Consider the following 21,348-nt stretch of genomic DNA (forward strand, 5'->3'; position numbering starts at 1 on the left):
TCGAGTCACTGGCCCGTACGCCTAGAGAGCCTCCGCCGAACGCAACAACCACTTCCGGCTACTACCGGAAGTGTTGAAGCTGAAACGGAGCCCGTGAGGTCTAGAGCCGCCTTTCAGTCTTTGGAAGATGCGGAAGTGATCGCTTTTTTGCCGGTGCTACGGCTAACCTCTACAGCGGTCTGCACCCTCACTGGGGTGGGTCCGACCTGCCTCGTTCCCAGGTCCTTTGGCACCTGTCTCGGAAAGACGGCCTCCTGTTACACAATGCCCTCGTTCGGACTCCGGCACAGGAGGGCCTGGGCTTCACTGTTTAGCCGGTTCCTGCGACCGTCCGGTCTTGTGTGCATCAGGGAGGTACATTTTCATAGTCAGGTGAGCCAGACTGAGTGGTCTGTTGCGGCAGGATATCCAGGTCTGAAAGCATGGACTCGCAGCGGGCAGTCCAGTAGTACAGTCGGGTTTTTTTGAGTAGTTTACCGGTACTGAACTAAGCATTTTAGATGCTTTGTAATTTAATCCTCATAGCAATCTTGAGAAGTTGGGATTATTTCCATTTTGCTGTTGAGGAAACAGTCTGCAAGGTTAAATGACTTATCTACGGATACATAGTAAGGGAGCATTTTTAACATAGGTCCAACAATCCCTAATGTGAACCTCTTGGAGTTAAACACATTCTTAAGCAAAGTATATAAATAGGCCCATTAAGTGAGGTGACTGAAGACCACAGGTAGACTGAGTTCACATTAGAGTTTACCTCAAAATAAGCTTCCCCCCAGAAAAGAAACACCAAACCACTTTGCGGTTTTTAGAAATTTTGGGATTTTGGAATTGCAGAGGAAGGGCTGTGGACTTGAACTGCCATCCTTTGGAGGAGACAATCCGCCAAAATAAGGAACTACCACACTCTATTTCTGGAAGGGCATACAGCCTGCTCCTAATAAACAAAATTACCAATTCAGTTTTACTTTGGTAAAGACCCTAGCACATCCTTTGTGCTATCCTGAACAGCAGGGTTCAGATCTTTTGTTACTAATTTTAAGTTAGAGCATCCTACCAGTCTGATTTTTTTAGTTCAGTTTGGATATCCACTCCTATTCTCTCCTCAACCAGGCATGTGTGTTCCCTTCTGTCTTTAGGTTACTTTTTCCATGTCTCTAAGCCTAATGACCATTGCTTCTGTATTAAAATTTCATGTTCATATGTTTGCTCTTTGAGTTGGAACTAAGAATTGGAGATCATACTAATCCCTACTCCTAGATGGTTGGTGGCAGTAGTGGTAGATTGTTCTGTGCCTTCATTGTTCTTGGGTGCTTAAGCTTTTCCAGACATTTAAAAAGTCCAAATACAGGGTATACATTTAAAAACTCCAAATATTGGGGCACCTGGGTGACTCAGTGGGTTAAGCCTCTGCCTTCGGCTCAGGTCATGACCTCAGGGTCCTGGGATCGAGCCCCACATCAGGCTCTCTGCTTGGCAGGGAGCCTGCTTTCCTCTCTCTCTCTCTCTGCCTGCGTCTCTGCCTACTTGTGATCTCTGTCTGTCAAATGAATAAATAAAAAAAATCTTTAAAAAAACCCCTCCAAATATGATAAAGATGTTATCTTATGTGTATTAAGTATATACTACAAATATGATGCATGTTTTGGTGGGAGGCGAAGACTGAAATGGATAAGACAGTGTTCAGGTTGTCTGTTGCTCAAGACCAGAGTTCTTTTCAGGTCTGGCCATAGGGCGAGAGATGTCCGAGGTCTGGCCAGTCTTGTGGCTCACATCTCACATTCTATTTTCTGCCAGGTTTCAGAGGAAGTGTTAACGTCCCAACTGAAACCACATCAAGAAAAATCAAATTTTATTATTAAGACACCAAAGGTAATGCCCTTTACCCCACCCTGTCCTATTAGAGTGCCTTGGAGGACTGCCCTCTGCTCTGCTTGTCTCTTCCTAATCCATCTTAATGTCTTTTAAGATTAGTTTTTAAAAAGTCACTATTCTAGAGATACTGATCAGGCTCAGTCAACTGAACTCAAAGAGATTTCAACTTCCGACTTTCAATTACAGATGTTGTTTAACCCTTTGTCTTAAATGATCTTGTTTTTTGTCTGTGTTTTCACCATGACTACTTTTGGTTTCTAGGGCACCAGAGATCTTAGTCCCCAGCAGATGGTTATAAGGGAGAAAATTCTTGATATGGTTGTTGGCTGCTTTAAACGTCACGGAGCAAAGAGATTAGATACTCCAGCATTTGAACTTAAGGTAAGAAGAGAAAAGAGAGTGCTGGAACTCCATTTCTTTACTTGCCTTCAGTTTCCCAAAGAGCTTTTAGCCTGTGTTCTGGAGTCCTCCTTTGAACTGTGGTGGTTTTTGTTTGATCCCTGCAGGAAATGCTCACTGAGAAGTATGGAGAGGACTCTGGGCTAATCTATGATCTGAAGGATCAAGGTGGAGAGCTGTTGTCCCTGCGCTATGACCTTACTGTATCTTTCTGAGTGTTAGGAGACTGACATCTCTTTCCAAACCCAGAGGGTTTTCTTTGACAAAAGGGACAGCAGTGCCTCTGGGATCCCATAGGTCTGTTTGCATCAACCTTTACTTACAGTTTTTCCCAGAAGGCAATTCTGGCAGCAGAGCCTGGCCTGAAACATTAATTTAACTTTTATTGTGTATCAGACTCCCTTGAGGAAGATTGCAGAAATACAGATTTCTGGCTCTTATCCCCAGATATTAATTCTGCAATCTAACAATCTATATTTTAAACAGGCACTGGGGTCATGAAGAGGTGGGTGGTTCTCAACCTATACTTTAAGAAACGTTGGCATTAAAAAAAAGAAAGAGAAGAAGAGGAAAAAAAAATTGACTTAGAAGTTGCAGGCAAATCCAGCTTCTGAAACTTGACTATTTTGAAACGGTTGAAAATTGATCTGAATGGGAAGGAATAGCCCATACTTGGAGTTCTTGGGTCATTTCTATCTCATTCAGTGGGCAGCAGGTCAATTTCCTCTGCTTTTTTACTGAACTTGCACTTTTGCTTGATGGGGTTCCTTCATTCATTTATATATATTGAATGTCAAGCACTGCTAGACCTTGGGGATAGTGGGAAACAAGACAGAACGTCCTTGTTTTCATCCTAGTGGATGAGATCCAATTGGTAATGGCCCAGTTCTCCCAAATGTCTGTACACTGGGCCCAAGCTTTGGAGGCAGTATGCTTTCTCCTTAACCTCTTTATGTGAGGTTCCTTTTGCTCGTTATCTCGCTATGAATAAAGTGAAGAGGATGAAACGCTACCATGTTGGAAAGGTGTGGCGGCGAGAGAGCCCAACCATAGTCCAAGGCCGCTACAGGGAGTTCTGCCAGTGTGTAAGTGACCAGCATTGATACAGGTTTGGGGATATGCAACCTGGGAATTGGCTGCTCAGTGAAGATTTTGTTTTTCCCCTTTTTCTTTGCTGCAGGATTTTGACATTGCTGGTCAGTTTGACCCTATGATCCCCGATGCAGAGTGCTTAAAGATTATGTGTGAAATCCTAAGTGGGTTGCAGTTGGGGGACTTTCTCATTAAGGTGAGACTAGGGCTGAGGACTGAGGGGAGAAGTCTGGATTTGATCTGGGTGCCCTCCTAAAACATAGGTGACTCCAGCCCTTAAGCCTGTAGACCTGGGACTTTCTCAGTATAGCTGTTGTATTTCATATATATAGTGATGCTGTGGAAATTATTTTCTGTCCTTTTTATGAGACAGGCTAACAGGGACTGCCCTTGTTTTGAGGGAAAGGGCATGGACAAGGCACTGGGGTTATTTCCACTGAGTTCACAGGTCAATGATCGGCGGATTTTGGATGGGATGTTGGCTGTCTGTGGTGTTCCTGAAAGCAAGTTCCATGCCATCTGCTCCTCAATAGACAAACTAGACAAGGTAAATAAAAAGACATGCTTCAGTAGACCATATCAGAATCTCTGCCCTGCCCTCAAATCTGTACCCCTAGAAAAAAATAAGGAGACAGTAACTGGAAATGAGCTTTCTCTGGGGAAGGTAAGGAGATATTCTGAAGCAAGACCTGAACTTTGTTGTGCAAAAGCTTTGCCGACTGACTGCATTTTCTAAGTTGTCTCCGACTTTGTTGAGTATGGTGTTAGCTAGTCGTGACATTTCCAGTTAGATGAAGAAGGATCTTGGAAGTGGGCTAATGTTTGGGTATTTGTGCAGATATCGTGGAATGATGTAAGACATGAGATGGTGGCAAAGAAAGGCCTGGCTCCTGAAGTGGCTGATAGAATTGGTGACTATGTTCAATGTCATGGTAAGAACCAGCGTTTTCAGAGCTATTGATCGAACTGAGGGGGAGGTATGTAGAACTCCTATCTCTGAAACAGCTCCTTTCTTTCTTTCTTTCTTTCTTTTTTAAGATTTTATTTATTTATTTGGTGGAGAGAGAAATCACAAGTAGGCAGAGAGGTAGGCAGAGAGGCAGGCAGAGAGAGAGGGGCAAGTAGACTGCTGAGCAGAGAGCCCAATGTGGGGCTCGATCCCAGGACCCTGAGATCATGACCTGACCCGAAGGCAGAGGCTTAACCCACTGAGCCACCTAGGTGCCCCTGAAACAGCTCCTTTCCAAAGATAAGCTAAGTGCCGGAGTCTGGCCTGAATTTAATTTCCCTTTTACTTAGTGTAATAACCACTTTATGTCTTCAGAAATGCAAAGGCAGAGGAGGAGAGTCTGGTCATAAGAGATTAGGACTTTTTTTTTTATGACTCTATTTTTAAAGATTTTGTTTATTTATTTGACACACAGAGAGAGAGATCACAAGTAGGCAGAGAGGCAGGCAGAGAGAGGGGGAAGCAGGCTCCTCGCTGAGCAGAGAGCCCGATGCGGGGCTCAATCCCAGGACCCTGAGATCATGACCTGAGCCAAAGGCAGAGGCTTAACCCACTGAGCCACCCAGGTGCCCCAGGATTTTTTTTTTTTTTTTTTTAAATAAGAAAGTGAGGATTAGCTGGAGCATATTAAGAATAAATTTAGGTAAAACACATCTGGGTGAAAGCACAGACCTTATTTCTCCCCATATGTCTCCCCAGGTGGGGTATCCTTAATAGAGGAAATGTTCCAGGATTCTAGACTATCCCAGAACAAGCAGGCCCTAGAGGGCTTGGGGGACTTGAAGCTGCTATTTGAATACCTGACTTTATTTGGAATTGCTGAGAAGGTAAGCTGAATTGGGAGGGGACTTCCTGGTAAACTTTGGGGTTCTTAGTGTTCTGAATCTTTTTTGGACTTACTATAGTCTTGTTCCCACAGATCTCTTTTGACCTAAGCCTAGCTCGGGGACTGGACTACTATACTGGAGTGATCTATGAAGCAGTGCTACTACAGACCCCAGCTCAGGCTGAGGAGTCCCTCAATGTGGGCAGTGTGGCTGCTGGTGGACGCTATGATGGGTTGGTGGGCATGTTTGACCCCAAGGGCCACAAAGTGCCGTGTGTGGGGCTCAGTATTGGGGTGGAGCGAATCTTCGCCATTTTGGAACAGAGGATAAAGGTAGGTCCTAGGTAGGGGTGGAGTGGAGCTGGAGACTAAAAACTCATGTTTGTGGATATACAGTTGGACTGTTTTCTGATGATTCTTTATGTCTTTTTTTCTTTTTTAATTACTCATGCACAGGAAGTTGTTTATTAGTTTTACTTTCTTCTTTCTCTTTAATCAGACTTCTGGTCAGAAGATACGGACCACAGAGACCCAAGTGTTTGTGGCTACACCACAGAAGAACTTTCTTCATGAACGGTTGAAGCTAATTTCAGAGCTTTGGGGTGCTGGGATCAAGGTATAGTAGAACTGATATCCAAGTCATCTGGGTATGTGTGGCCATTCAGGTGGCCATTTCTACCTAATGCCCAAGGCAGAACTCAAAACCTTCCTACTCTTCACTAAAGTGTCTTCTGGTAGGAGAGCTAGCTCCTTACTTCTTTGTAAATGCTTGAGGAGTGTGGTCACTTTTAAGCCTCTTATTCTGTCTTCACCCTTTCCAGGCAGAGCTGCTGTATAAGAACAACCCGAAACTACTAACTCAACTGCACTACTGTGAGCACATGGGCATTCCATTGGTGGTCATTATTGGTGAGCAAGAACTGAAAGACGGCGTGATCAAGCTTCGTTCAGTGGTCAGCAGGGAGGAGGTGAGTGGGGGAATAGAAGGAACCAAGTGTTTTTACCTTAGATTCTTTTTTTTTAATATTATTTATTTATTTATTTGACAGAGAGAGAGAGAGAGATCACAAGTAGGCAGAGAGGCACACACACACAGAGAGAGAGAGAGGAGGAAGCAGACTCCCTGCCAAGCAGAGAGCCCAATGCGGGACTCGATCCCAGGACCCTGAGATCATGACCTGAGCTGAAGGCAGAGGCTTAACCCACTGAGCTACCCAGGTGCCCCTTTACCTTAGATTCTTTAAGAAATATGTATCTTATGGCTGAGGAAATATCTTCAGGGTTAATAGTGATAGAGATGAATGAAGAGCCACTCAAGCAATCCTTTAGCCAGTTAGGGTTAGGTAGGTGGGCAGAAGGACAGATGAAATTTTTTTTTTTTAAGATTTTATTTATATTTTGACGGAGAGAGAAATCCCAAGTAGGAAGAGAGGCAGGCGGAGAGAGAGAGGGGAAAGCAGCTCCCCACTGAACAGAGAGCCTGATGCGGGGCTCGATCCCAGGACCCTGAGATCATGACCTGAGCCGAAGGCAGAGGCTTTAACCCACTGAGCCATCCAGGCACCTCTGAATCTCTTCAGTCTTAAGTGCATACATTCTCTAGTTCAGCTTGAAGCCCACGCTTCTTCCTACTGGTTAAATAAGTAGTGGGAACAGATGCAGGATAAAATGAATTTGGAAATGCAGTGACTAAGAAGCTAGTATTACTTGTCTGTAGTTTGTCACATGAAGGTTCTCTTATATTACAGGTGGCCATTAAACGGGAAAATCTTGTGGCTGAAATTCAGAAGAGACTATCTGAGTCTTAATCCTTGCCTGCTTGCCATCTGCTGCTCTTTCTAGAAGGTGTTTCTTCTAGGACTGAGTTCCTGATGGACTTCACAACTGCTGGCCAGGATGAGTGACAAGTTCCTCTGCCTCCTCCATCCTTTCTGGGTACAGAACTGTAGGAGGCCCTGAGGATTCCTGGGCTAGTGTGAGCAGCTATTCTGCATGGGTGCAGATGGCTGGTATGTGAAAGAGGCATGCTCTAACTGCAGAGACAGATGGCAGATTTGAATGCCATTGAATGCTGCCAAGAGGTGCTGAGATGGTTGCTTTGAGCAAGGCTCTAGGAAAGTTGCCTCAGGCCGAGACCATTGAGATCAGAAGTCAGATACTTAATTTTCCACTATGGCTTCTGACCAAATTTGGGAAAATTTGTCCACAACCTGCCCTTGGCTTGTCCAGGGAGTTTTGGGAGACAGCAAGGAAGGGGCAAATGGCTGCTTTCTCCTTTGTTTGAGGACAAAGATGCTGTCCTAAGGGTATAGCAGTGCTCATTTTGACATGTAATCTGTCTAGTCCATCCACTCTTAATAGAGTGAGGCTGTCTTTATAGTAATTTTGAATGTTGAATTCAATAGGTGATTGACAAAATGGTCTAATCTTTTGAGATTTTGGAGATCATTTCCTGTGCCAGAATTATTCCTTGACTATATTCTATGTTCTCCTATGGAGGTGGCTGTTCTAGAAGTGATTGGATAATACATTAAATAAAATATTAAATGTAGTAGTTTGGATGATTTGTTATCAGGAGATTGTTTTGCATTGGCTGTAGAAAATGCTGGAGTGTATACTGGAGAATTCTGAGAGCTAGGAGCAACCTCCAGGGTGAAACTTCTGTATTAAGTGAAGGGAGCAGTCACAGTTCCCCAGTGCTCCCCACTGTCCCTTCCTCCCCAACTTGGAGACACAGTCATGTCTAAATCAACATATAGTGAACTGTCTGCCAGAGTTCTTCACCCTACAGCTGATGATTGTAGGCTGATGACTGGCCTTTCCAGTCCAATCATGTTGACTAAATTGTGCCCTATAGATTGAATGACTATAAAGTTACCCCCAGAAGGAAAGATGAGTTAACCGAAGGGTGATAACATTGCTTCAAAAATAAAGAGACAGTGTGCAAAAAATGCTTTCTGTATATGCGCTGGGGAGGCTGCAACTTTTAAAAACACTGGTGTCGGGGCCAAATCTCTAGTGCATACAGGTAAATGGGGCAGCTGCAGGCTCCTCATAACCCACTCGACTCTAAAGAAAATTTAGAAACTCTTGGCAAACGCACGCAAAATTGATTAGACTAGGTCAAAGGGCACCGATATGAACCGTTTCGTTCTTTGTAAAATAGACGAGTTGAACTGAATCAGCCCTTTTATGATGCTTGTTTAGAAAGCCAAGGCGAAAACATTTGTAGGCGCCCTTACTTCCGTGTTGCTTCACATTCTCCGTGCGCATGCGCCATTTCCTCGGGGCAGAGGCGGGGCCGACAAGCTTGTTTTAGAAGCCCTCCAGTCCTTAGCTCGTTTAGAACGCGAGACTCTAACTTTATTGGAGGGCAAGCTTGCTTTACGGCTCAGGGCCGCTTTTTACGTCATTTTCCGGCTTCCCATTCACTTCGCAGTGAAGATGGCGTCGGGTAGCGGGGTAGGTGTTGTGTGTGAAGAGGCTTTCGTTGGGGGGCAGAGGGTGGCTTCTCAGCGCGGAATATCCTGACCCGACTGGCTTCTCAACACCTTGCGGTCCAGTGTCCCGGGTTCAAGAATTTCCCTGTGGGGTCCTGGCGCAGGGTCTCTGGACTCCCGGCGGTCTTTTGGGTTGGGGTCTTGAGGCCACCTCAGCCTCCTGGTGCTGGCCGGAGAGTCTTCGCTCTCTACAGGTCCCGGGGACGCCTTGCCAGTGTGGACGCGGTTCCCTCCGTTTCTCTAGGGGTCGGATATGATTAGCAGCGAATCTTGAGCGCTTTTTTCCTTACAGACAAAAAACTTGGACTTTCGCCGAAAGTGGGACAAAGATGAATATGAGAAACTCGCCGAGAAGAGGCTCACGGAAGAGAGAGAAAAGAAGGATGGTGGGTGCCTGCTCCATCAAGGGCCATGGGTATCGTAGAAGCGAAGCCATAGCTGGAGAACGGGTGGGAAGTTGAAATGCGATGTCCTCATACCCTGTGTATTCTCTGGCACAGTGTTGCCTCCCTGGTTCTGGATTTCTTAATGTAGAAAATGAGAGCGAGGAAATAGACTGAAGCAGTGTTGAGGTGTTTTCCAGCTCTGTTTCCCCTGCTTTCTTTGTCGTCCTTTTGCTTAGCTCATTTCCTCCTTTCCTCAAGTATGGAGAGGAGAGTAGAATCCTTAGTAGAGAAATGACTGTTTCGCAGCTGTGCATTACTGCTACTGAAGATACTATTTCACTTGAAGTCACTTAAGGGGAAGAAGAACATAACAATCAGGACCTTCCCTTCCCTATAGCCTGAGAAGAGCAAGGGTACTCACCAAGGACCGTGTGATTGTTTCAGCTGGTGGTTAGTGGTACTGTTCCCTATGTTTTGTACAGTGTCAGGGAGTTGGTTCTTCTTTCCTAGGTAGAGATTCCACTATACAAAAAGAAATATTATTTTTTTCATCTGTATTCACACATATGCATTCTTTCACTTCACTTCCACATCACCTTGCACGCACTAATCCTTTTAGTTTTGATATAATTTGTACAGTAGTGCCAAGTATGTAACAGGTATTTCTTGAATGTTGGTCCCCTTTAAAAAATTTTCCCCAGTCTTCTAAAGATTACTTTTGTGTTGTGCTTGGGATATCTATCTGAAAGTATTACTGACTATCCTTACTTTTCTTTAATTTTTTTTAATCTTTTTTTTTTTTTTTTCAAGATTTTATTTATTTGAGAGTGAGAGCACAGCAGGGTGAGGGGCAGAGGGAGAATAAGACTTCCTGCAGAGCAGGGAGCCCCATGCGGGACTTGATCCTAGAACTCTGGGATCATGACCTGAAATGAACTGAAGGCAGATGCTTAACCAGCTGAGCCACTCAGGTGCCCCTCCTTGCTTTTCTTTTAAAAGTTTGCTTTTTGTGAAAATTAAGAATCCCCTTCAGTTAATCAATAAATAAACTTTGCTTTTAGACTTGTGGGTTTTTATTTTTTAAATTTTTTTTAAGATTTTATTTATTTATCTGACAAACAGATATCACAAGTAGGCAGAGAGGCAGGCAGAGTGGGGAGAGGGGTGGAAGCAGGCTCCCTGCCGTGCAGAGAGCCTGTTGTGGGGATGGATCCCAGGACCCTGAGGTGATGACCTGAGCCTAAGGCAGAGGCTTAACCCACTGAGCCATCCAGGTGCCCTTAGACTTGTTGGTTTTAAAGTGATAAAAAGTCTGGAGAGCTTAGGGATTGCTTTTCATTTTTCCTTTGTTGAGATTTTCACTAGCTGCTGCTAGAACTTCTCACTGTTCCCTTGGTTCAGACTCAAGAAAGAAATGAGAGTAGACATCTGTATTTTGGGTTGCATGCATTTTTTTTTTTTCCTTTTTGCTTAAGGAACTGTAATATTAAAGGGTCTTCTTTCTCTATTATAATAATTTTAGGAAAACCAGTGCAGCCAGTCAAACGGGAGCTTCTCCGACATAGAGACTATAAGGTGGACCTGGAATCCAAGCTTGGGAAGACAATTGTCATTACCAAGACCACGCCGCAATCTGAGATGGGAGGGTGAGTGACTTTTCATCTTTCTCAGGAGCCAGAAATAGGTCAAATAAACTGTCTGTGTTGGTTTTAGCAAGTGTTGAGGAGGTTTTCTGGCCCCAGGAAAACAACCATGTTACCTATAATTCTACCATTAGATTTTTCTTTCTCCCCCACCAAAGCCTCAACAAACATACTAGTGTCTGTAGGCAGGGACCACTCTGTAGGCCTCTTCATATTAGCGCTGTAACTACTACTTCATATCTTAAAAGGAAAAAATGAAGGAAACGACTATTGAAGACATTTCCAGGGGAGAGATTAGATAGAGCTAGAGTGAAGCCTAGGAGCTGTTGATGGTGAATAAAGGGAGTTGAGGTTCCAGACTGGCTGCAAAGTATTTTGTAGTTGTTATGGATTGCTTGATTGTAGACCTTCCTCCTAGACCAAGACTATAACCCATGGGAAGAAGTGTCCTGCAAGAACTTTAGTCTTTTGCCCACCACTGTTTGTCTGTTCATTTCGGTTTTCTAGCAGGAGGGCAAAAATAGCAGTGAGTGACATGTCTTTGGGTTGCCTAGGAAACCCACTCATGTCATTTCTCTCTGTATTAGTTATCTATTGCTGTGTAAAATAACAAGTTCACCCAAAATTAAGCAGCATAAAACGGCAGGTAGCTCACAATTTCTCTGGGAAGTAATCTGGGAAAGACTTAACTCTGATTCTGGCTTAGGTTTTCACAAGGCTTCATTGAAGGTGTCTGCTAGGTCTGCATTCATTTGAGGCATAAGTGGGCCTGATTGATTTGATTCAAAGCTCTTTCGTGTGACAGTGCTTTGGAGGCCTCTCCACAGTGCTGCTCACAATAAAGTAATTGCTTCCCCAGAATAAGACATAGACGAATACTGAAGCCACTTTTTTTTTTTTAATGTAACCTAATCTTGGAAGTGCTATAGCATCACTTTTGAACTTTTAATATTTTACTTATTTATTTGAGAGAGAGAGCAGGAGCAGGCAGAGGGAGAAGCGAACTCCCTGCTGAGCAGGGAGCCAGACACAGGGCTCAGTCCCAGGACCCTGAGGTCATGACCTGAGCCGAAGGTAGATGCTTAACTGACTGAGCTGCTAGGCACCATGAAGTATTCATTTGGTCACTGATGAACCCTCGCACAGATTGGGAGGGGACGTCCCGAGGTACAAAAACCAGGAATTTAGGGATCGTTGTGGGGCCCGTCTTGGAGGCTGGCTACCATACGCTTCTAAGAGGTAATACTTTATGAAAATGAGAAGTGTCCTCTTCTTGTAAAAAGGAAATTTACCTAAATATATGAGTTTGTTGGTTGAAAACATTAAGCTCTTATAGCTAGATTTGACACAAATGCTGTTTCTTCTGTTTGCTAGGTATTACTGTAATGTCTGTGACTGTGTGGTGAAGGACTCTATCAACTTCCTGGATCACATTAATGGAAAGAAACGTAAGGTTTGGAGGTAGTTTGTGACTGGAGCTGGGACTGGATTTTGGAGGTGGGGTAGGAGAAAGGGTGGTTTCAATTAGATCTTTCTTTAATGCCCGAGAATTTCTCCAATGGCTTCAGTACAGGGCATGCTTTACTTTATTATCTAATGTTTTTGGAGGCCCTGAGATGAGACACTGTTCTAGGCTTCCAACAAGCCCAGACAGTGCTCTTCTCCAAGGCCTAGCTGTCCTGACTAGTGTGTATTTGCTCAGAAAGGGCAGTTGAAAGTCACTGGGATCTTGCTGTCTGTAGCTGCTGCTTCTTAGAATAAGTAAAACTAAGGGAGTTTTTTTCCAGTCATAATTATTTTTGATGTGCATTTTATGAGACTTTTTTAAATGTCAAAGACTTTCTGAGGGGCTGAGGTTATCGTAATGCCATTACCTTTTTCTCTGTTGTTCCCACCCAGATCAGCGAAATCTGGGCATGTCTATGCGTGTGGAACGTTCCACCTTGGATCAAGTGAAGAAACGTTTTGAAGTCAACAAGAAGAAGATGGAAGAGAAACAGAAAGATTACGATTTTGAGGAAAGAATGAAAGAGCTCAGAGAAGAGGTAAGGCTCTGTTAGCCTTCCCTCTTTTGTCCACCAGCTTTGAATTTTATATTATGAATCATGAGGAGGCTCTCTTCTTTGTTCCACTCCCACCCTCAGAGGATAGATGTATCCTGAATTTCACTATATTGGGGGAAACATTTATTACCTTTGTTTGGGACTCTTGAGATCTGAAGGATATGGCTATAAACCTATCCTTTTTTTTCCCGGACTGTCTGGGCCTACTTTTTTTTTTTTTTTTTTAACTATAGGAGGGATTAAATCTACCTAATCCCCAAGAGGCTCATGGAACCAGGCTGCCTGGGTCAGAATTCTGTTTCCTTCACTTACTGGCTATGACTTTTGGACAAGTTATTTAACCTCTCCATGCCTCAGTTTTCCCATCAGAGATCTCAGTTTATAATCTACAGAAAGTGTTTAGATCAATTACTGGCATATACTTTGTGCCCCAGGGTGATAGTTGCTATTATGTGGTTTTCCTTCCATAACCTTTTTAAGAACTAGAGATGAACTGGGATGTAGGATTGAGAAGTGCTCTTCACAGGCTAAAACTGCTCTTTTTTGTTCCTTAAAATCTTTACTGTGGCTTTTCCTCTGCTCTTGAAATTTTACTTGCCTTTAACTATTTTCTCCTAAAGATATAAAGGAATCTTGACACTCACTTGTCTCTTGCAACGTTTGGCTCAGGAGTCTGAACTGATTCTGAGTGATTTCCCCCCTAGGAGGAAAAGGCCAAAGCCTACAAGAAAGAGAAACAGAAGGAGAAGAAAAGGAGGGCTGAGGAGGACTTGACATTTGAGGAGGATGATGAGATGGCAGCTGTGATGGGCTTCTCTGGCTTTGGTTCCACCAAGAAGAGTTACTGAGGCTTTCTGTGCTTGACTCTTTGCTGACTTTGTGTGTGTGGGGGGGGGTCATTTTTTGGGGGGTACTTGGGAAAGTCCTTAAGAGCCACAATGGGGAGGGCTAGAGGGTGGGTGTCTGTGGTTTCCCTCTACTTTGGGAGAGAGCACAGGATGCGAAGGTAATGTTGTGGCATATTCCCTCAGCCTCAGTATGTCACTGGAGTCACAGGACCTCTGCCTGAGTTCCCAATAAAGAAAAACCTCTTCTGAGGCTGCTTTCCCAAAACTCCCCTGTATCTTTCCCTCTTCATCTGTCCAATCTCTTCTCTGAGCATCCTACATTTATCCTGTGTTTTCCCTGTTTTAATTTTGACTCTTGCTTAGCCTGCAGCAGAAGGGTTTTCTGGATCCCCAGTGTCCAGTTGATAGCACATTTTTGACCAGCTCTCTTTCCCCCCAACCCCCTGTGGTTCTTCACCACCTGTGCATGCATGTGTATTTCTGCCTGGGTCAGTGGTATGTGCGGGCGTGTGTGCATGAATTTGTCACATAGAGGGAGCCAGAGCTAGAACCTCAGAACATTGCTGCCTTGGGGTCTTATGTTCGTGGCTTCCTCAGTGCATGTAACAGGAAATTAAATGGGACGAGTGTTTGGTGTGGTTTTTGTCTGGTGAGTTTTTTAACCTTTCTTTTTCATATGTAGACTGTTCAGCTTTTCCTGTTTGTTTCATTTTGTTGAGGATTACTCTTTTTTTTTTTTTTTCTTCCTTGTGAGTAGGCTCTTGGAAGAACCTGTTTGATGCAAAAAAGAAAAAGGAAAAAAAAAACTTCATATGGGAGCCCTTTGGTCTCAGAGACTGTTCAACATGTATAATAAATGGCATTGACTGGGCCTGTTAATTTGGTGGGAACATTCCATATTCTTCCCTGTGTATTGTTTTTTTTTCTTCCTACACTGAATATTTACATATAGAGCCTCTTCTTTCTTCTCCCTTCATTTGAGCCCTGTCACTTTTTTTTTTCCTAGGTTCCTTCAGCACGAGTTGTATTTTCCTCTGATGGGATGTGTGTCCGGAGGAGTCTGAACAGAACTTTCCCTATAATTTTAGCCTCCTTTGGTCGGTTTTTGGAACAGTTTATGGTTGAACTTAGTGTTTTCTTTACTATCTGCAGTTATGCTAAGCACAGGGTTACTTGGTTTTGGCACTATTGACACTTGGGGCTGGTTAATTCTTTGTTGTGGAGGCTCTCTTGTGCATTTCAGGATGTTTTTAGCATATCTCTAGCCTCTGCTCACTAGATGCTGGTAGCACCTCCTCCCCGAGTTTGACAAATAGGATGTGTCCCCCCAGTCCCATTGAGAAGCATTGATAAGCTGCCTTCCCTACTTTGGTCTGACTTGAGAATTGGATGACACATACTGCTTAACTGAAGAGAGAGCTTTGATATTCCCTGGATTGGGTACTGTGCCAGATCCCAGGGTTACAGAGGGAAAAAAATCAGTCTCTTGAACAAACCAGCAATAGTTACACAAACTCCAATTAGGTGAATTCTGTAATAACCTTTGGTGGTTCTGTACTCTGAAAAGTGGGCTCTGTGTGGGTTAGCAAGGCTGCCACCATATGGCTTATCTACATTCCCTGCCTCATTTAGCCCCTTGAAGCGTCTGAACCACCTGTGGGTCCCTTAAAGTACTATACTCTTTCCTTTGGACTTTTGTACATAACTCCCGTGGTGCCAGGCATAACTTTTGCCTAATCACTGTGAATGTGTCTGTCTACTGGCTCAGAGTTTCACATAGAGTATTTTTTGGCCAATTGCAGACCGATTAATGGGTTCTTCCCTTGACAGGATTATGTGCTCTACAGGTCCTTCAAGTAATGCTCTACTCTAATAGACTGGGCCCATTTTCTCCCCCTTTCAAGGCAGGCTGGAGAAAGTGTCAGCTGAGTTCCTTCCATTTCTTAGTACTCTTCAAGAGACCACCTAATTCAGCTTGTCTTCAAATGATTTCCTGCTCCCTTTGGTACGATGGAATCTTAACTTTGGTCACCTGTACTAAAAAGCATTCTAAATTTTAGGTTCTCTAAATTCTCTTGGGACTGGCAAGTGGTTGACTCTCTAAGGGGTTGGTCCATGTCATGGGTATATGAAGGGACTCAAGGTGGTGACTTGGAAAGGGGGAAGAAGAAGATGGGATGGAAATTTAGGAGCCCAGAGCAATCCCAGATAACTCAGAAATCTCTGTAAGAGAAATTTCTTTGATGTTTGTGGTCTCTCTAAAATCCATGAAAATTTTGCATTCTGGTTGAGGAATATGCCTGTTACCGGCCTACATGTGTTCATTTATTCAGTGATTGCTTAGATGCTGAACATGTTCTAGGCCCTGGTATTCTTTCCTGGGGTAAGGCATCAGGGTTTCAGCTGTCATGGAATTTACATTCTGGTGGAATTGCCTTTAAAGTACCTAGGGAGCAAAAGATCGGATGGCTTCAGATGATTCTGTGGCTTCCGAACCTACAGGGACTCTAGTATCTCTCTCATAACCCCCTCCAAAAATTTAAATGTGAAGATTCTTTAATCCAGCAATTCTACACTTAAGTGTCTATCCTAAAAACATACCTGTGTATATGTACATATACTTGCAAGGATGTTTACTGCAGCTTTGTTTATATAACAGTGAAACATTTAAAATAAAACTGGTACATTTATTCTTAAATATAATGCAACCATTACCATATATGTGAATTAGATTTGTGTGCTAACAAGAAAGATCACCAAGACATACTATTAAGTACAAAAAAGCACAAAAACAATACCAGACAAACTGATTTCCACACCTGCCCTAACCGCCTTCGTAAAACTGTATTGTACATACAATTAAATATATAGATTGAGAAAAAGACACACTGAAATTATAACTTTAACTGGAAGGAATTATGGGAAGAAAAAGGATAGCTGTTAAACTGTACATAAAAGGAATAGAATATTCATGTGGGTTTATTTATTTTTGGTGGTTTTAAAAAAATAGTTTGGGTGCTGAAACCCAGGAATGAGTATATGTGGGGGTTAAAATAATGTTTAAAATACTTAGAAGCAATACCATGTAACACCTATTATGACACCTGGGAGAGTAGTTGTGGGGTTTATCTGGTTTGGCCTCAAAGTTGCGAGGTTAAGGCCTTGAATACAGCTGGCACCTTGTAAAGATTCCACTCTTCTGACTCAGGCACTGTGAAAATTGGTTTGATCACAGAGCGACTCCCTGTGGCTGTCTGATGAGTATAGAGGCTGGAGGGGGTGTCCAGAGACTCGTGGACCAGGTGACTGCTGTATAGTAACAGAATAAGCTTGGAAGGGAACTGCTTGGGAGAGTTTGCTAGGGGGTAAAAGAGATGAGTCCTCACAGCAGTGTGTCCTCAGGTGGTCCTTCTGAGTGTCTGGATAGGGCAGTTTTTTGGATGCTAGAGTATACTGGATCACTCCTGGTTAATTTACTGTATCACACATCTTTCTTGTCATTCAAGATAATACAATCCAGAGGATGTGGCCAGACTGGCCCTAGCTGAGCGGTTCCTTGAAATAAAGCACCTTCTAACTACTGGAGTGGTTCAGGACATTCTAGCCCTTTTATTGCTATGCTGGCTCTCTTCATTTTCCCAATAATCAGCCTTGGAGAGAGTGTTTAAGACTCCTCCCCCATCCAGAGCATAGAGCAACTGGGCTTCCAGTGAATGTTCAGCTCCCTTTACACCAGGAACCAGGCTTCTTGGGGAAAGTTGATGCTACGACTGGGGAAGGAAATGAAGAGGTGAACCTGGAGCATCTTACAGTCCCAGAAAGTAAGGAAGTGCTAACAAACAAAACAAAAAACAACCCAAAACAAATACATGAAAAACTCAAAGTTTCTTTAGGTGTTTAGTAATGTTTGTCCTTTTGTTCCAAAGGTATGGTTATACTTGTATCTTTTCTTGTGTCCTCAAATTTCTTTTCCTTATTGGGAATCTGTATTTTCATTTGTCAGCCATATCTTAACTCCCTCCTATTATATAACCACAATTATTTTATTCTGTTTTCTCTCCTCCCAGTTTTTTAGTCATGTTGTTTTCAGGAAACAAAATTTGCATACAGGTTTTCCATTCTTATCACCACCTTTATTTTAAATATCTACAACTTAATATATTTAATGTTCCCCATCATACAGTTTTCTGAATTTCTCCCCAGTTAGTCTTTATTTGGATGAAATTCATTCTTCAGTAAATTCTTTTTTTTTTTTTTTTTTTTTTTAAAGATTTTATTTATTTATTTATTTGTCAGAGACAGAGGGAGAGAGAGAGCGAGCGAGCACAGGCAGACAGAGGCAGAGGGAGAAGCAGGCTCCCTGCCGAGCAAGGAGCCCGATGTGGGACTCGATCCCAGGACGCTGGGATCATGACCTGAGCCGAAGGCAGCCGCTTAACCAACTGAGCCACCCAGGCGTCCCTCTTCAGTAAATTCTTCAAGAGAGGTTCCTGAATACTGTATTCTTGAGTTTTTGTATATCCAAAACTGATTTTTATAGTTTTGCTATTTGAAGGACAGGTGGCTATAAGATCTTGGTTCATAGTTCCTTTCCTTGAGGTTTTAAAAACTTCTTTGCTGCCTTTCTTTGTATGTTGCAGTGAAAATACCAACCTGATTCTTTAATTCCTAAGTGATTTCATCTTTTTGCCTGAGGCCTGGATGGTTTTTTTCTTTCAAATCTAATTCAGTTTCTAAGATAAATCTCAGAGTTGACCATTCCATATCAGTTTTCCCTAGGTTCATGGAATGACCCTTTTGATGTGTAGATTCATATTTTATTTCCAGAAAGTTTTTCTTGTATTATGCTTTTGAATATTACATATGATCCATTATTTTTGCTTTTTTTTCTTTAGGGAATATATATAATATATGTTGGGTTTTTGTTTATTTGTTTGTTTGTTTTGCCTTGGTTTCTAGCTCTTTCTCTCTGATCCTTACTGCTTTCTTGATTTTATTTTTATTTCTTGACTCTTTTAATTCCTTTCCTTAAAATCATAAAGTCTGTTTACCTTGGACATCTTACAAATTAGACTTCTTCCCCCCTGAGATGATTTGTCTTTCTTCAGTTTTTCCTGGTTTTGACTAACTTTTGTCTTATATCTTTTCTTTTTTGTCTGCTTTAGTTCTGACTTCTTTTTTTGATTCACAATATTTTTTCATAACACCAAATGTTTACGTTTATTCAGTTTGGGTTGGAATGTTGCATTTGTTTCATAGTTAGGGTTTTCAATATATTCCCATTTTTTGTTGACTTTTTATAATGTAATGCCTGCCATTTTCTATTCATTTTGAAATGCTTTTATTTTCCAGTTTCAGCAATTGCAAGTGAGGCAGGCTAATATTTCTTACTTGAAGAATGTGCTCTACTGTTAGCAGTATGAAGTGAAATAGAAGGCACATTTTTGGGAGTGGAGCCCAGGCTGGTATTATTCTATGGGAAACTGAAGGCCATCTAATTTTTTCCTTGAAAAAATTTTTAATTGTGGTGAAGTACACAGATCATTTTAACCATTTGTATGAGGACAGTCAGTGGTATTTACATTCACATTGTTATGCAACCATAATAACCACCCATCTGCAGAACTTTTTTCATCTTGTAAAACTGAAACTCTGTCCATTAAACACTCTCATGCGCACTCCCAGCCTTTGACATCATCATTATTATTAGTACATCAATTGTCAATGCATTTGACTGCTCTAGGTACCTTGTATAAGGGGAATCACAGTATTTGTCTTTTTGTGACTGGCCTTTTATTTTATTTTGTGACAGCTTATTTATTATTTCACTTTGCATAATGTGCTCAAGGTTCATGTATGCCGTAGCATGTGATAGGATTTCCTTCCTTTTAAAGGCTGAATAATAGTCTCTTGTGTATGTGTGTGACACACATACATACATACACATATGTATACACCACATTTTGTTTATCCATTCATTCACTGGTAGACACTTGGGTTGCCTCCACCCCTTGACTATGGTGAATTCTGTTACGGAGATGGCTGTACAAATATCTCATCAAGATCCTGCTTTAACCCCTCTTGCCCTTTAGTGTAGAGGTTAAGGGTCTGGGCTCTAGAGGCAGAGTATGGGGGTTCAAGCCCTGGTTCTAGAACCTCCACACTTTGTAACCATAGCCAAATAACCCTACCTCTGTTACACGGCTTTTTTGATTTCTAAAACATTGACATTCATAGCACCTATTTTGTATAGTTCTTGTGAAAAATCACTGGATTGGGGTGCCTAGCTGCTCAGTTGATAGAGCATATGACTCTTGGTCTCGGGGTTGCGAGTTTGAGCCCCATGTTAGGGGTAGAGTTTACTTTAAAAAAATGAAATGGAGGATTGCCTGGCTGCCTCGGTAGAGCATCCCAACTCTTGTTCTCGGGGTTTTGAGCTTGAGCCCCACATTGGGGGTAGAGTTTACTTAAAAAAGAAAGAAATCGGGGGTGCCTGGCTGGGGTTGTGAACTTGACCCCAGGTTGGGGGTAGAATTTACTTAAAAAAAATGAAATGGAGGGGTGCCTGGCTGCTTCAGTTAGTAGAGCATACAACTCTTGATCTCAGGGTTGTGAGTTTGAGCCCCATGTTGGGTGTATAGATTAGTTAAAATCTTAAAATATGCTTGGAACAATAACTGGCTTATAATTAGTGAATTGTTATTACTGTTACATCAAATAATTTAGGGAAGAGAGTCATTTTGCCATCAGCACATCACTAAGTCACTAAAAGTCACTGACATCAAGCCAGAATCAAGTACAACTACTAGGTAGTGAAGAGGGTAAGATCCTGCTTTCATTTCTTTTGGATATATACTCAGAACTGGGATTGCTGGATCACACAGTCATTCCATTAGTTTTCTGAGGAAACTTAATGCTGTTTTTCATACCAGGGCACTATTTTACATTCCTACCAAGAGTGCAGAAGAATTCCAGTTTCTCCATATCCTTGCCAACACTTGTTACTTTGTTTTTTTGTTTGTTTGTTTATATGGTAGTCATTTAAATGGGAATAATGTGATTTCCTCTTTATTCTTGCATGTTTATTTTTCTATTATTATTGTCTGCATCCATAAAATGGTGGTATTTTATTGGGATCATATTAACTTACCTATTAATTTGGAGACAACGGACATCTTGATGATATTAAGTCAAAGGGAAGTTTTCCACTGGTTCAAGTCCACATTTGTGCTTTTTAGAAGTACATTAAATTTTTCCACACATGAGATTTTGTACATTTAACAGGTTTGCTTTTAAGAATTTATCCTGTTTGTGGATAGGATCTCCTATTCCTTAACACTTTCTAACTTGTTATTATTCATATGTATGAAGATTGTTGATTTTTGTGTGTAAATTTTTGTGCTGACACCTTACTGAATTGTTTATACTTCTTTTCCAATTTATATACCTCTATTTGTTTTCCTTTCTCTGACTGCATTGGGTAATTCCTCCAATGTAATGTTGAAAAGTAGTAAAAATAGAAAGCATCCTTGCCTTGATCCTGACCTTTATTGGAATTCTTCCATTGTTTCCCCATTAAATAAGATGTGTCCCTAACATGGTTATGTATGTGTGTATATATATATGTAATATGTATATGATATAAGATGATATAATTTAATGTACACACATGGTAAGGTTAGAGATATAGTTACCAATTCCCATTTTAAT

General features: G+C 42.1%; 2 protein-coding genes across 4 annotated transcripts; both read left to right on the plus strand.

Moving 5' to 3' along the window:
- The first annotated feature begins 70 nt into the window (after positions 1-70).
- LOC116861066 (probable histidine--tRNA ligase, mitochondrial) lies at positions 71-7,361 on the plus strand. 2 transcript variants are annotated; one of them, XM_032847532.1, is made up of 13 exons: positions 71-372; positions 1,795-1,869; positions 2,134-2,253; positions 2,379-2,474; positions 3,231-3,356; positions 3,452-3,559; positions 3,812-3,910; positions 4,202-4,295; positions 5,072-5,199; positions 5,292-5,531; positions 5,698-5,814; positions 6,020-6,166; positions 6,947-7,361. In XM_032847532.1, exons 1-13 carry the CDS (start codon positions 265-267, stop codon positions 7,004-7,006), a joined length of 1,518 nt encoding a protein of 505 aa, XP_032703423.1. In that variant the 5' UTR covers positions 71-264; the 3' UTR covers positions 7,007-7,361. The 2 variants fall into 2 exon arrangements, with proteins under 2 accessions (XP_032703423.1, XP_032703424.1); XM_032847533.1 differs by lacking the exon at positions 1,795-1,869.
- On the plus strand, positions 6,969-15,937 carry ZMAT2 (zinc finger matrin-type 2). Of its 2 annotated transcripts, none has more exons than XM_032847534.1 (6): positions 6,969-7,133; positions 8,991-9,084; positions 10,607-10,730; positions 12,102-12,175; positions 12,627-12,772; positions 13,495-15,937. In XM_032847534.1, exons 1-6 carry the CDS (start codon positions 7,095-7,097, stop codon positions 13,636-13,638), a joined length of 621 nt encoding a protein of 206 aa, XP_032703425.1. In that variant the 5' UTR covers positions 6,969-7,094; the 3' UTR covers positions 13,639-15,937. The 2 variants fall into 2 exon arrangements, with proteins under 2 accessions (XP_032703425.1, XP_032703426.1); XM_032847535.1 differs by lacking the exon at positions 6,969-7,133 and adding an exon at positions 8,530-8,660.
- Positions 15,938-21,348: the final 5,411 nt, after the last annotated feature.

Source organism: Lontra canadensis, unplaced genomic scaffold (genome assembly GCF_010015895.1).
Source record: "Lontra canadensis isolate GAN:19392208 unplaced genomic scaffold, GSC_riverotter_1.0 scaffold189, whole genome shotgun sequence".
Classification (NCBI taxonomy): Eukaryota; Metazoa; Chordata; class Mammalia; order Carnivora; family Mustelidae; genus Lontra; species Lontra canadensis.

Coding starts and splice junctions, on each gene's coding strand:
- LOC116861066 (XM_032847532.1), top strand. CDS start 265: ATGCCCTCGTTCGGACTCCGGCACAGGAGGGCCTGGGCTTCACTGTTT. Junction 3,911..4,201: donor CAATAGACAAACTAGACAAG/GTAAATAAAAAG, acceptor GTATTTGTGCAG/ATATCGTGGAATGATGTAAG. Junction 4,296..5,071: donor TGACTATGTTCAATGTCATG/GTAAGAACCAGC, acceptor ATGTCTCCCCAG/GTGGGGTATCCTTAATAGAG.
- ZMAT2 (XM_032847534.1), top strand. CDS start 7,095: ATGAGTGACAAGTTCCTCTGCCTCCTCCATCCTTTCTGG. Junction 9,085..10,606: donor AGAGAGAGAAAAGAAGGATG/GTGGGTGCCTGC, acceptor TAATAATTTTAG/GAAAACCAGTGCAGCCAGTC. Junction 12,773..13,494: donor TGAAAGAGCTCAGAGAAGAG/GTAAGGCTCTGT, acceptor TTTCCCCCCTAG/GAGGAAAAGGCCAAAGCCTA.